The following is a 12,789-nucleotide window of genomic DNA, read 5'->3' on the forward strand; positions in this document are numbered from 1 at the left end:
ATCGGCAGATATCCAAATTTATGATATCGGCATCGGTATCGGACATAAAAAAGTGGTATCGTGCCATCTCTAGTTTGAACTGTTGCCCTCAGGCAGACGGTACAGAGCAATCAGTGTAAGGACTTATAGACTCAAACACAGCTTTTATCCAACTGCAATAACACGTTTAAATACTGCTACAAAAAAATGTCCATCACGCCACTCTTGTATTAATCTATGCACTGACTGAAGCATGCATGTGGGAATGTATGTGAATGTTTGCTGATACTTGTTATTAGCACTTTAAGTATTCTACTTATTTTATTTATTGAATTTTATTGTTTTATTTATATTTTGATATTGTTAGGGATGATGCACTGATCGGGGACCATTTTTAATTTTGTTGTACCTGTGACAGTGACAATAAAGATTCCGATCTGATCTGAATAATGACACATTAATATAAGATATTATCTATAAATATCTAACAAGAACATAATTAAATGAAAACAAAACACTGGGCACAAGACCCAGGACCATGACACGTGAAGGCAATCCATTTCTTCCACTTTTGTGGAAAAAGTAGGCGTCTACTTTAGACCTTTGCAAGAAAGTCATCCTCTCATAAAGATTTCCCTTTATATTCCAGTTCTTTGTTTTATTTTTTATTTTTTATTTTTTATACAGTATTGATCTTTTTTTCATCACAACATCCTCTTTAATTACTCCAAAATACAGCACGTTGGTATCTACAGGGATTTCACAGCCTGGCTTCTTTCTTTGAGTTAGACTTGTATTGTTCCAAAATATTAGGATTTTATTACATTTCCAGAGGTTATACATTCCTTTTAAGGTGTAACAAAAACACAAATTCGATTTTTTCGAAGTAAATTCTGTTCAGTTCTTTCACCTTGTGTGTCACCCACATAGCAGATCAATCCTCCTTTGATATTTGTATATCTAGTTCTTTTTCCCATTTTGTTTTAATATCAGTATTATTCCCTTTGTGCTTCTGGAGGCCTTGGTATACTTTTCCCATTTTTCTTTTTTAATGTTTCAATTGAAATATATACATCATGTTGTTAATAAAAAATAAATGAAGAAAAAAGAAAATAAATATTGTGATGATGTAATAGGGTGAAAGGAGGAGACACAGCTCCTCCTCCTGTTAGTTGTATTAAATGGCTCCTCCAGCACCTTTTCTTCAGTTCTTAGTTCACATCGACATCATGCTGGCAACTCTCTGTGCTCTCATCACTGCTCTAACATGTAACCACTTTGACTTATATTGCACACATATATACTAATGTCGCTGTGTTTCTCTTGACTCTGTGTCTTCATGTTGTTTGCAGGTGTGAGTGGTGTGACAGTGCTGACACAGAAACCTCTTCTATCAGTGAGAAAAGGAGAGACAGCCACCATGGACTGTAACCTGGGGACTGTTACTGGCAGTGCTGCTCGTTGGTACAAACAGATTCCAGGAGGAGTTCCTCAGTATGTGCTGTATTTTTATCATAGCAATAGTTCTCCAACCTATGGCTCTGGGTTCTCCTCACCAAAATTCACATCCACTCATCAGTCAAGATCAGATTATCGTTTGATCATCAACAATGTGGTGGAGGGAGACTCTGCAGTCTATTACTGTCAGACATATGACAACTCTGTTAAAGAGTACGTATCACATTGATTTACACTGTGACAAAAACCTCCTCACTAATACTTCTGCTTTTTGATGCTCTTTTTATAAAAGACACACCCAACAAACTCAGAGTAATCCCACCACCTTCAAATAGCGGTTTTTTTTTTTTGCTTTGTTTTTTTGCTAGCTGCAAAATTAAGAGATTAGAAAAGAATCTCTGATGGAGCTCTTCAGTATGCACACAGTTTTTCAGTGTGGACAAGCAGATGTTAATTAACAGTTAAAAGCAGGAGACTCAGCAATGTGCTACTGTGAAACACGGAGAGACATTAGGGAAGACATAGAAAGAAAAACAAACAAACTAAGTGACACCACAGCTTTTGTGGAATCTGAACATATTACATTCCCAAACACCCAGTGTGGAAGAAAACACAGACATACCGAAATGAATGTGACAGTCTACACCTATAATGTTTTAGGTAATATAATTTGGTCAGTCCTAGCTCTCTAGAATCATAGAATGGTAGCAGAAAACTACTCACTTTTTGTTTAAAATAATAATAATAATAGTAGTAGTCGTAGTAGTAGTGAAAAAAAGTATATATAAACAATCAAAATTGATGGATGATTAAGAAGAAAGGAAAGTAACCAATGAAATACAAACAAAAACCAACAGCTCCTCCTCCCATTAGTTGTGTTAAATAGCTCTTCCAAATCTTTTATTTCTCAATTCTTTGCTCAAATGAACAACATGCTGGTGACTCTTTGTGCTGCACTGCTCTAACATGTAAAGAGTCTGAGTTACAGTATAGCTTAGACCCCATGTTGTATTCATCTGTATTATCTTGACTCCATGTGTTCTTGTTGTTTGCAGGTGTGAGTGGTGTGACGGTGGTGACACAGAAACCTCTTCCATCAGTGAGGAAAGGAGAGACAGCCACCATGGACTGTAACCTGGGGACTCTTACTGGTAATGCTGGTCATTGGTATACACAGATTCCAGGAGGAGTTCCTCAGTATGAGCTGAGTTTTCGTCATGACTGGAGTTCTCCAGACTATGGCTCTGGATTCTGAATCAGAATCAGAATCAGAATACTTTATTGATCCCTAGGGGGAAATTATGTTGGTTACAGTGCTCCAGTACAAACAGTAACAAAAACAGACAATACAAGAAATAAGAAATAGCACAATATATACAATATATACATATATATAAGTCACTTACTAAAAAATATCTGAATAAGAAAGAAGAGCATGTCCAAAAAGGGTGTAGCTATTGCAGTATTCAGTGTGTTAGGTGGATGAGTTGTACAGGGAGATGGCCACAGGCAGGAGTGATTTCCTGTGTTGTTCAGTGGTGCTTTTTGGTAATCTCAGTCTCTCACTGAACATGCTCCTGTGGCTAGCCAGCATGTCATGGAGTGGATGGGAGGAATTATCCAACATTGTCATGATCTTGGACAACATTCATCTCTCCATCATGACCCTAAGAGAGTCCAGCTTCATCCCCACAACACTGCTGGCCTTGCAGATCAGTTTATTGAGTCTGTTATCATCAGCAACCCTCCACCTGCTGCCCCAGCATGCAACAGTGTAGAGGACAGCACTGGCCACAACGGACTTGTAGAAAATCCTGAGCATTGTCCGACAGATGTTGAAGGACCTCAGCTGCCTCAGAAAATAGAGTCGACTCTGGCCCTTTCCTGCTCAACCACCTCTAGGGTTTACGGGGAATGGACTGAAATGAGAAAACATCCAGTGAACAGCAGTTCTTTGGTAAAAATACCTTGCTGAGGTCAGAGAAGACTGACCATATTACTTTGAGCTGATAGAAATGTAAAAGAAACTCAAATCACCACTCAATACAAGCAAGCTATGCAGAAGAGTATCTTTGAAAGCACAACACATCTGACCTTGAAGCTGATGGGCTACAGGAAAAGAAGACACCAAAGGGAAGCACTTTGGTGTACTTTGGTCTTTAAATGTGCTATACACATAAATTTGTTATAATTTGATATGATGCATGTTAAAAATCAGAGTAAAGTATAATGTTTAAGTCATGTGTTTATTTGCAGATATTCAAAGAAACTGCTATTTTTCATATATCAATAAAAACATTGGCTATACAATATTTTACTTTTTAAGTAAGCAAGAATACACTTTCAAAGTAGCCACTAACATAAATTCAGAATGACTAACCTGAAATTGTTGCATTTTAGTAAGGTGAAGATATGAGAACATAATTAACATGTAACCACATTTAACTGTTTTACTCTAAAGAAATGGTCTGAAAATGCCTGTTTTTCCATATTTGTAGACAGGAGATTATCATTACACAATTCTCCTTGAAAACTTAAGGGGAAAGGTGACACTGGTTTAAAACGTCGGTTGTAAATTTGTAAATAAATCTTCACACTCAGTTATTGAAGCATCACAACTCTCCTCCTTCCTCTCTTTCTGTCCAGGATACATCTGCAGGTCTCGGTATCTTTTATAACTTTATGCAAATGAAGTCGTGTCAGTTCTTTGTAACATTAGATGGGACTTTCCCTGACTATAAAATGTGATTTTTATTATTATATTTTCAGGCTGCCTTTCACTATAATTTGGTAAATTAAAGGCAGTTTACCTCTTTGGTTTGGTTTATGAACTTCTCATAATAAAATAAACTAAATGGAGTCCAGCTCTGTAACTAATCTTTACTGCAGCTCTACTCTCAACTCTACTCTTATACAGTTCACCTGGTCTTCAGGAAGTCCTTGTATGCTCTCTCCTCATGAGTATTGTTGTGCACCAGTAGGAACTCGGAATCCACTGGACCAGAGACAAACACTCCTCCGCCGTACTGGAGGAGTTGGAGTCCATGTTTTTCTTCATGCTACCAGCTAAGACACTGACAATAGCCAAATACAAAACTAGTGAAGAAACACACAGAAAAAGTAAAAGGGGAAAATGCCAGTAACTTCCACGTGTAAAATCATTTGTTTTAATTGTTATTTCATCATTGCCTGTGTTGTGCACCTGTTGTTGATTGCATTAAGACTAAAGCAGCTGAAATTGATTAACAATCTAACAAACCTCTGCTACTTGACTGATCAGACCAGAAATTTAACTGACTTGATGCGATACTCACACTGGATGTTCTTAATGGTTTTTCATAGTTTGGAACTTTTAAGCTGAAAACTTAATGTTGCTGCAAATAATGCTAATATCATTACTGTCATTTTGTAGAATTTTCTAGTCACTAACGTAATGTTTAGTGAGGCAGATATACAAGAACCTCAGCATCATTAAAAATTTCTAACAGTGTTCTCTAGACAGTGATGAATTTAAATTGAGCAAAATTCACATCAAGGCTTATTTTTCTGAATAAAGCACAAGTTTAAGTATAAAATATAACCAACTATAATCCTGTCTCATTTTAGATGTAACGATAGTAACCATTATAAAAATCAAAACAACAATCAAATAAACAAACAAAAAAGAAATGAACAAAGGGAAAACGAAGAAGAAAACAACAAGACATTACCAACATCAGTGTTTATGAAAATAATGTTAATAATGCAGCTTAGAGAAAGGGGGGGAAATCCAGTGCTCCTCCTTCTGTCAGTCTCTCTAGGTTTCAGTGACATATTTAATGGTTCACACCTCCTCTCCTCTACAGAAGGAGTCAAATTTCTTTCCAAATTACAAATCCATTCCCAAAGCACAGTGACAACATGCTGGTGACTCTCTGTGCTCTAGTCACTGCTCTAACATGTAAAGAGTCTAAAATATACTGAAGAATAGATCTCATGTTGCAATTAAATGTCAGTGTGTTTCTCTTGACTCCATGTCTTCTTGTTGTTTGCAGGTGTGAGTGGTGTGACAGTGCTGACACAGAAACCTCCTGTTTTATCAGTGAGGAAAGGAGAGACAGCCACCATGGACTGTAACCTGGGGACTGTTACTAACACTGTCTATTGGTATAAACAGATTCCAGGAGGAGTTCCTCAGTTTGTGCTGTATTTTCATCATAGCTATAGTTCTCCAACCTATGCCTCTGGGTTCTCCTCTTCAAAATTCACATCCACTCATCAGTCAAGATCAGATTATCGTTTGATCATCAAAAATGTGGAGGAGGGAGACTCTGCAGTCTATTACTGTCAGACATATGACGGCTCTGCTAGCAGTTGGGTATCACAGTGATTTACTCTGTGACAAAAACCTCCTCACAGATACTTCTGCTTTTTTATGCTCTTTGGCATCCTGATAAAAGACACCTTCAACAAACACACTGAAACCCCACCACCTTCAAATACTGTGTTATTTGTCTTGTTTTTTATTTTAATATTAATCATGAAAATCATGAAAAAAGCCAAGACTATTCAGTCAAAACTACTTAAATAATGATATACAAAACAGGAGACCAAAACTGTATGCTGTTATCTATAAGTAATATAACTTTAATAGGCATCAGACTCAACTGATGAAATGGACACAACCAGGGGATAGGAAAGACAAAGAAAAGAGAAGTTGGGAAGAGGCTCAAGAGAAGGAGAGGGAAAGAAAAACAGAGAGAAAAGACACTAAAATATGTTTGATCACCTGCTGGGGAAAAAAAAAACAAGCAAAAAGAGAACAACACAGTATGGAAACCACAGCAACATCCAACATAAGCATAAGTAACAGTAAACAATAAATAATGAATGTTACTGAGCAGTACACAAGACTGACAAATCACAATATGTTTAGAGGCAGCAGCCAACCAATGGTGTATGTCTGTGAGTACCTTTTTGTACACACCTGTGTGCAAACAGATACTCACCACCAGCATTGTGCACCAGGATTAGAAGAGTTACATCCTGAGTGTTAGTAACAGTGGTGCTCAGTTTCATCAGTTTACAATAATATGTGTCACAGTGATAATCAGATTGTTTAACTCTCAAGATGTAGATGAGAGAAACTGGTATTTGTTTTTGTGAATCGTTTGTATCACAGTGATCTGTATTTGAACTCTTTGTTCAGTTGTTCAATATTCATTAATGACGTAACATTTTATAAAATGTTCGCCTAACCCTAACAACTCCAGTTTCATTTGACATTACACAAAAGTTTATGCATTTTGTTTGTTGACTAATTATAACAGTTAATTGTAACAGTTAGTGGGGTTCTGCTCTGTTTTTGTCCAAATATAAAAACTGGCAATGGTTAAAGCATCAATAATAAATCTTAAGAACATAGAAGCCAACTTATAATAATAAAATATAACACCACAATTTTAAGGGAAAGGACGGAGACATCACTATCAGCAATAATTATTAATACAAAAACAGAATTACCCTCTACTAAAGACAAGTTACCCAAAGCATCACAAACTATGCAGGTTTAGCTCCTCCTCCTGTCAGTCTCTCTGAGTTTCAGTGTCATATTTAATGGTTCACACCTCCTCTCCTCCTACAGAAGCAGTACTATCGCTTTCCAAGTTACAAGTCTCAACACACAGTAACAACATGCTGGTGACTCTCTGTGCTCTCGTCACTGCTCTAACATGTATGGAACCTCATTTATATTTCAGACTAGTAGTTATTTGTTGGATTCATAAATTTTTGTGTTTCTCTTGACTCCATGTCTTCATGTTCTTTGCAGGTGTGAGTGGTGTGACGGTGCTGACACAGAAACCACCTGTTTTATCAGTGAGGAAAGGAGAGACAGCCACCATGGACTGTAACCTGGGGACTGTTGATAACACTGTCTATTGGTATAAACAGATTCCAGGAGGAGTTCCTCAGCATGTAGTGAGGTTTTATTATAGCTATAGTTCTCCACGCTATGGCTCTGGGTTCTCCTCTCCCAAATTCACATCCACTCATCAGTCAACATCAGATTATTGTTTGATCATCAACAATGTGGAGGAGGGAGACTCTGCAGTCTATTACTGTAAGACATGGGACAACAGTAATGCTGTATCACAGTGATTTACACTGTGACAAAAACCTCCTCACTGATACTTCTGCTTTTTAATGCTCGTTTTTTCACATGCTGACAAAAGACCCATTCAGATGAGAGTGTTCTTCTCATCTGTTTCATAGCCCATTGTTTTGGAGAAAGACATTTCACACATGTTCTTTTTGTGTTTGTTGGCAGATGCTAATGCAGTGTTAGTGTTTATTCAGATACCTGCTGTCCAGTCTAGATAAAGGTGTTCTCAGTTGCAACACAGAAAATGGTTGAATTATGTTAGATGGTCTAAACATTAGTTTCTTTTTTTAATTCATATAGCACATTTAATTACAACAGCAATTGACCAAAGTGCTGTATAAAAATACAAAATAACTAGTACCAAATAACCCATAATATTAGTACCAAACACCAAACACCAAATAAATATCAAATAACTCTCTTACTGTATTAAAAGCGAATGAATACAAAAGTGTTTTAAGATGAGATTTTAAAAGATTGACAGTAGGAGCCTGTCTGATGTGTAAGGGTAGATCAGGGGTAAGCAACTCCAGGCCTCGAGTATCAGTGTCCTGCAGGTTGTAGATGTGTCCATGATCCAATACGGCTGATTCAAATTGCTAAATGACCTCCTCAACATGTTTTGAAGTTCTCCAGAGGCCTGGTAATGAACTAATCATTTGATTCAAGTGTGTTGACCCAGGGTGATATCTAAAACCTGCAGGACACTGGCCCTCGAGGCCTGGAGTTGCCCATCCCTGGTGTAGATTATATCACAGTTTAGGCATTACAACCCCAAATGCTCGATCACCTCTGTGAACCAGCCTTGACATTGGTATGGCTAAAAGCAAAAGATTATTTGATCGACAAGATCTAGAGGGCACATAAGGCTTTAAGAGGTCAGACAAATATCCAATTCAGGGCTTTGTAAGTCAACAATAAAATTTTTAAATCAATTCTGAAGTGAACAGTGAGCCAGTGAAGATAGGCAAGCACCGGAGAAATATGTTCACGTCTATTGGTTCGGGTCAGAAGACGAGCTGCAGCATTTGTCAAAGTCATTATGGCAGCTTACTTGGCTTCCGAACCTCTATCCCCAGAGCTGTACTTTTTAACACAAATATATCTACTTTCTACTCCTAACTTTTTCAAAACAGAATTGTTGCATTTGGTTCATTTATAGCATTTATGCTCAAGAGTCAAAGTAGGCTGGAAGGAGTACAGGTGTCTTCAGGTACTTCAGAATCTAGCTAGCTCTACAGAAGAGGATGAGGAATTAAGAAAGTGACTGGCAGATGTTGATGCAGTGATAGCGTTGACCCAGACGGCTGCTGTCAACACAGTTTCTTCAGGTCAACAAGCTGTTGTCAACTGCAACATTGAGAGAGATGATAGGAATTCTGTTAGCTGCTATAAACAAGTTCCTGGAGGGTTTCCTCGGTATGCTTTAAGATTTCACTATTCTGAGAGACAGATTCAACTCTACATCCTCATGAATTATTGATTATCACTTAAATATCAAGTGGACATAAACAGGAGCAGTGCATTACTGTCAGACATGGGATGACTCTGCTGATAATTCCATATCACAGTTATTTACATTGTGGGAAAAAAATTCCTCAGCATTATTTTTGCTTTCTTTGAATCTTTTACTTGAAGACAGTCCCATCAAGAAAACTCTAGGTAACATATAATCTTCAAATAACCCGTTATTAAACAACGGCTATCTAATTTAAAATATATATGTATTTTTAACCTTCATTATTAAAAATAGCTAGAGTAAATGTAACAGTATTTAGATTACACAAATCTGATCACTGTTACACTTTGTTTAACACTTAATACTTAATAAGAACGTTAATAAGATGCAGCTATTAAAATTAAGGCTACACTAAACTCTAAAAAATTAGAGCTTCTAGATTGAGAAAATTTAAAGACACTTAATTTGGATTAATCAGAAACACATTTATAAAAATGGAGATGAAGAAATGTTAGGACAACTTTTGATTTCTTTGTAAGACATGGTTTTCAAACACTATGCAACCATTTGCACTCTTTTATCTGCTCTAACATGGTGGATCCTATATGTTAGAACATGTCTACTTCATTTTATAGCCAAGACAAAAAACATTAAATTTATTTAATCTGTTTTTATTTTCTGAGAGGTGGGGATTCAGCAAAAGTGTTGACCCAAGTAACCAACCTCCTAACAATTTCTTCCAGACAAGAGGTTCTGCTCAAATGCTGAAAGCTGAAAGCTTTTATGTCAGCTGGTACAAACAGGCTCCTGGTTCTTCTCCTCAGTTCTGAGATTTCATCATTCTTACAGCTCAACTGCAATTTCAGCAGGATTCTCCTCAGACAGATTAATATCTAAATCCTGACCAAACATTGATTTCAAGTCTATTATCAATCATTCAGAGACAGGAGACTCTGCAGTGAGTTCCTGTTAGACATGGGAAGACTGTCCCAAGAAAGCTGGTTCATAGTGAAGCAGACTGTGGCTACAATCTTATTGAGAGACAGTACAGCTTTGATTAATTATGACCAATAATGAGGACTTTATTAAATCGTGCACAAAACAAGTGAAATGAAGGAATAAACACGACTACACAGAGAGAGAGACACAGTTATAAAATACAAACAGATGAAGGGAATGAGATGTTGACAGTGAAAGTTAGTCTCTACAGGATGTTTCAGTTCCTCTCCCCTCATCAGTGACAGTCAGGAGGTTTTTGTACAGCCATGTATACAAACTGAATCACTGTGGTATTCGGACAAGGCACCAAGCTGATTGTGACAAGTAAGTACTTTTTAACTGATCATAAAACAAGAGAGATTTTGCGAAAATCTGCTGATGACTATTTAGTTCAATATGTTTCTTGTTCTGCATCATTTTTTACAATTTTGTACAATCTGAAATAGTTTCAGGTTGTCTCATATACAGGAGACATGAATTGCTTATGTTTAAAAAATGTGAAATGGTGTCAAACCAGTTCTATGAAAATGGTGGGAAATATGTTGTTTTTCCGTTCTTATTGCTTTTAATTTATGTTTAGGTTGGTATTTCAAAAACATACATAGGCCCGTTTTCTCTTTCTTCAAAAGTAGTTAACACTGTTACTGAAGTTCAAAATTACTTTGAAGTGATTAGAACTTTTCTTTGATATGAAAGAAAATTACACACATTAGCTGACATGTTATGCAGAAACGTGTAGAATTAAATCAAAGATATCTTACATGGAAAGTTAAACAGTAACTAATCATATTTTATTTGGTAAAAATATAAAAAGAAATTCAAACAATATGTTGGATCCATATATTTTGGTATTGTACATTAGTTTTGTTTTCTTCTAACTTCATAACAAATTTTATGTTTATTTCATATTGACTCTTCTTGATTTCTTCTGGTTTTATGACTTCATTTCCAATTTCCTTCTTTCCTTTAATTTTTCTTTTTTTGTTTTCTGAACACCCTTCGTGTATTTTCAGGCTCCAGCCTCCCCCCTCCTGTCCTGACAGTCTTCCCTCCGTCCAGTGCTGAGCTCCAGTCCAACACAGCTTCTCTGGTCTGTCTGTCCAGTCAGTCTGTGCGTTTTGCAGATGTGAGCTGGTTGGCTGCTGGGAGTCCAGTGAGCAGTGGGATCTCTACCAGCACTGCTGTTCAGAGACCCGACCAGACTTACCAAATCAGCAGCTCTCTGACCATCCAGACATCAGACTGGAACATGGATAAGGTTTATACATGTAAAGTGTCTTTGGGCTCACAGACTTCAGAGAAAACCATCAAGAAGTCAGAATGTCCCACTGAATAGTCATGGACCAGAATCTGCTTTTAAAATCTGCTTCTTTACTGCTTGTGCTGTTTGCTCATTACAGTCTTTACGTGTTAGAAATCAGAATAAAGCAAAAGGTTTTTAACAAGTATTTTCAGGAATTCATGTTTTGCATTAAATTAATAAAAGCATTGATTTAAAAAATGTGTTTTCTTGTGAATAAATGGGAAATTGCGCCACTGTTTTGCACTAACATAAATTTAAGGTGATTGAAATTAACTGTTACATTTTAGAGAGGGTCACACCGAGGAAAACAACACTCATAAGCACAAAATTTTCAGTTGTGTTGTTCCCATCGTTTAAACACAAGTATATTCTGACATACAGACTAAGTAATATTTAAACACTAGAGAGCATCATTTAATATTTCTTCCTGAGTAAGAGAGAAGGTAAGTGTCACTGGTTTAAAATGTTGGTTGTATTTGATTTGCAAATGTATCTTCACTCTCGGTTAGTGAAGCATCACCTCTCTGTGCTTCTGTTTCTTCGTTTCCAGGATGCACCTGCAGGTCTTAGTAACTCAAGTAAATGGCAAATAAGCTCCCTGTAAAATAAAATGGACCTGCTGTTTTTAATGGAAATGTTTCAGTTCATATCATTTGATCATTCAGAGACAGCTGAGCACGGTACGATGTTTGCCTAAACCTAACTTACTTACTGTTAAAGAACACTGAATGAAGTCCAGTTATGAAACTAAACCTTTCTGCATCTTTCTGCTGTCATTTGTTGTTTTGCATTGAACATTAAAACCATTACATATAACCAGTCGGTAATATCTAACAAGAACAGAAGTTGAATGAAAAACACAAAACACTGTGCAGAAGACCCAGGACCATGACACATAAATGCAATCCATTCCTTCCACTTTTGTGAAAAGGCGTCTCCTTTAGACCTTTGCAAGAAAGTCATCCTCTCATAAAGATTTCCTTTATATAACCTTTAAATACTCCAAGATACAGCACCATGGGATCTACAGGGATTTTGCCACCTATTTCCTTTCTTAGAGTTAAACATGTATCGTCCCAAAATATTTGAACTTTCATGTCCAAAGATTTTGTGAGTGGGTGTCATTCATGTGACCACATTGCCTCCTGCTGCTCTGACTCACATTGCTTTTAAGGTGTAACAAAGACACAAATTCAGTTTTTACCAACCAAATTCTCTCCAGTCTGTTGAGCTTGTGTGTCACCCACATAGAAGATAAATTCTCCTTTGTTATTTGTATGTCTAGTTCTTTTTTGTTTTAATGTAGGTATGATTCCTTTGTGCTTCTGGAGGCCTTGGTATATTTTTCCAATTATTCTGTTTATATGTTTCAGTCTTTATATATACACTATGATGCTAATAAAGAAATAAATGAAGACAAAAGAAAAACAATATTACGATGATGTAATA

General features: G+C 36.7%; 1 protein-coding gene across 2 annotated transcripts; it reads left to right on the forward strand.

Annotated features, from left to right (window-relative positions):
• Positions 1-1,145: 1,145 nt before the first annotated feature.
• LOC146519973 (immunoglobulin lambda-1 light chain-like) lies at positions 1,146-12,787 on the forward strand. Of its 2 annotated transcripts, none has more exons than XM_085157407.1 (4): positions 1,146-1,248; positions 5,472-5,793; positions 10,327-10,361; positions 11,051-12,787. In XM_085157407.1, the coding sequence occupies exons 1-4, from the start codon at positions 1,161-1,163 to the stop codon at positions 11,371-11,373; spliced, it is 768 nt and encodes a 255-aa protein (XP_085013533.1). In that variant the 5' UTR covers positions 1,146-1,160; the 3' UTR covers positions 11,374-12,787. The 2 variants fall into 2 exon arrangements, with proteins under 2 accessions (XP_085013533.1, XP_085013534.1); XM_085157408.1 differs by lacking the exon at positions 1,146-1,248 and adding an exon at positions 5,196-5,377.
• The last annotated feature ends 2 nt before the right edge of the window (positions 12,788-12,789 follow it).

The sequence above is a fragment of the Neolamprologus multifasciatus genome, chromosome 4 (assembly GCF_963576455.1).
Source record: "Neolamprologus multifasciatus chromosome 4, fNeoMul1.2, whole genome shotgun sequence".
Taxonomy (NCBI): Eukaryota; Metazoa; Chordata; class Actinopteri; order Cichliformes; family Cichlidae; genus Neolamprologus; species Neolamprologus multifasciatus.

Bases quoted from the DNA above. Each gene is read 5' to 3' on its own strand.
- LOC146519973 (XM_085157407.1), top strand. From the start codon at position 1,161: ATGGCTCCTCCAGCACCTTTTCTTCAGTTCTTAGTTCACATCGACATC. The intron at 1,249-5,471 runs GTAACCACTTTG...TGTTGTTTGCAG, and splicing joins TCTCATCACTGCTCTAACAT to GTGTGAGTGGTGTGACAGTG. The intron at 5,794-10,326 runs GGTATCACAGTG...CTGAATCACTGT, and splicing joins GACGGCTCTGCTAGCAGTTG to GGTATTCGGACAAGGCACCA.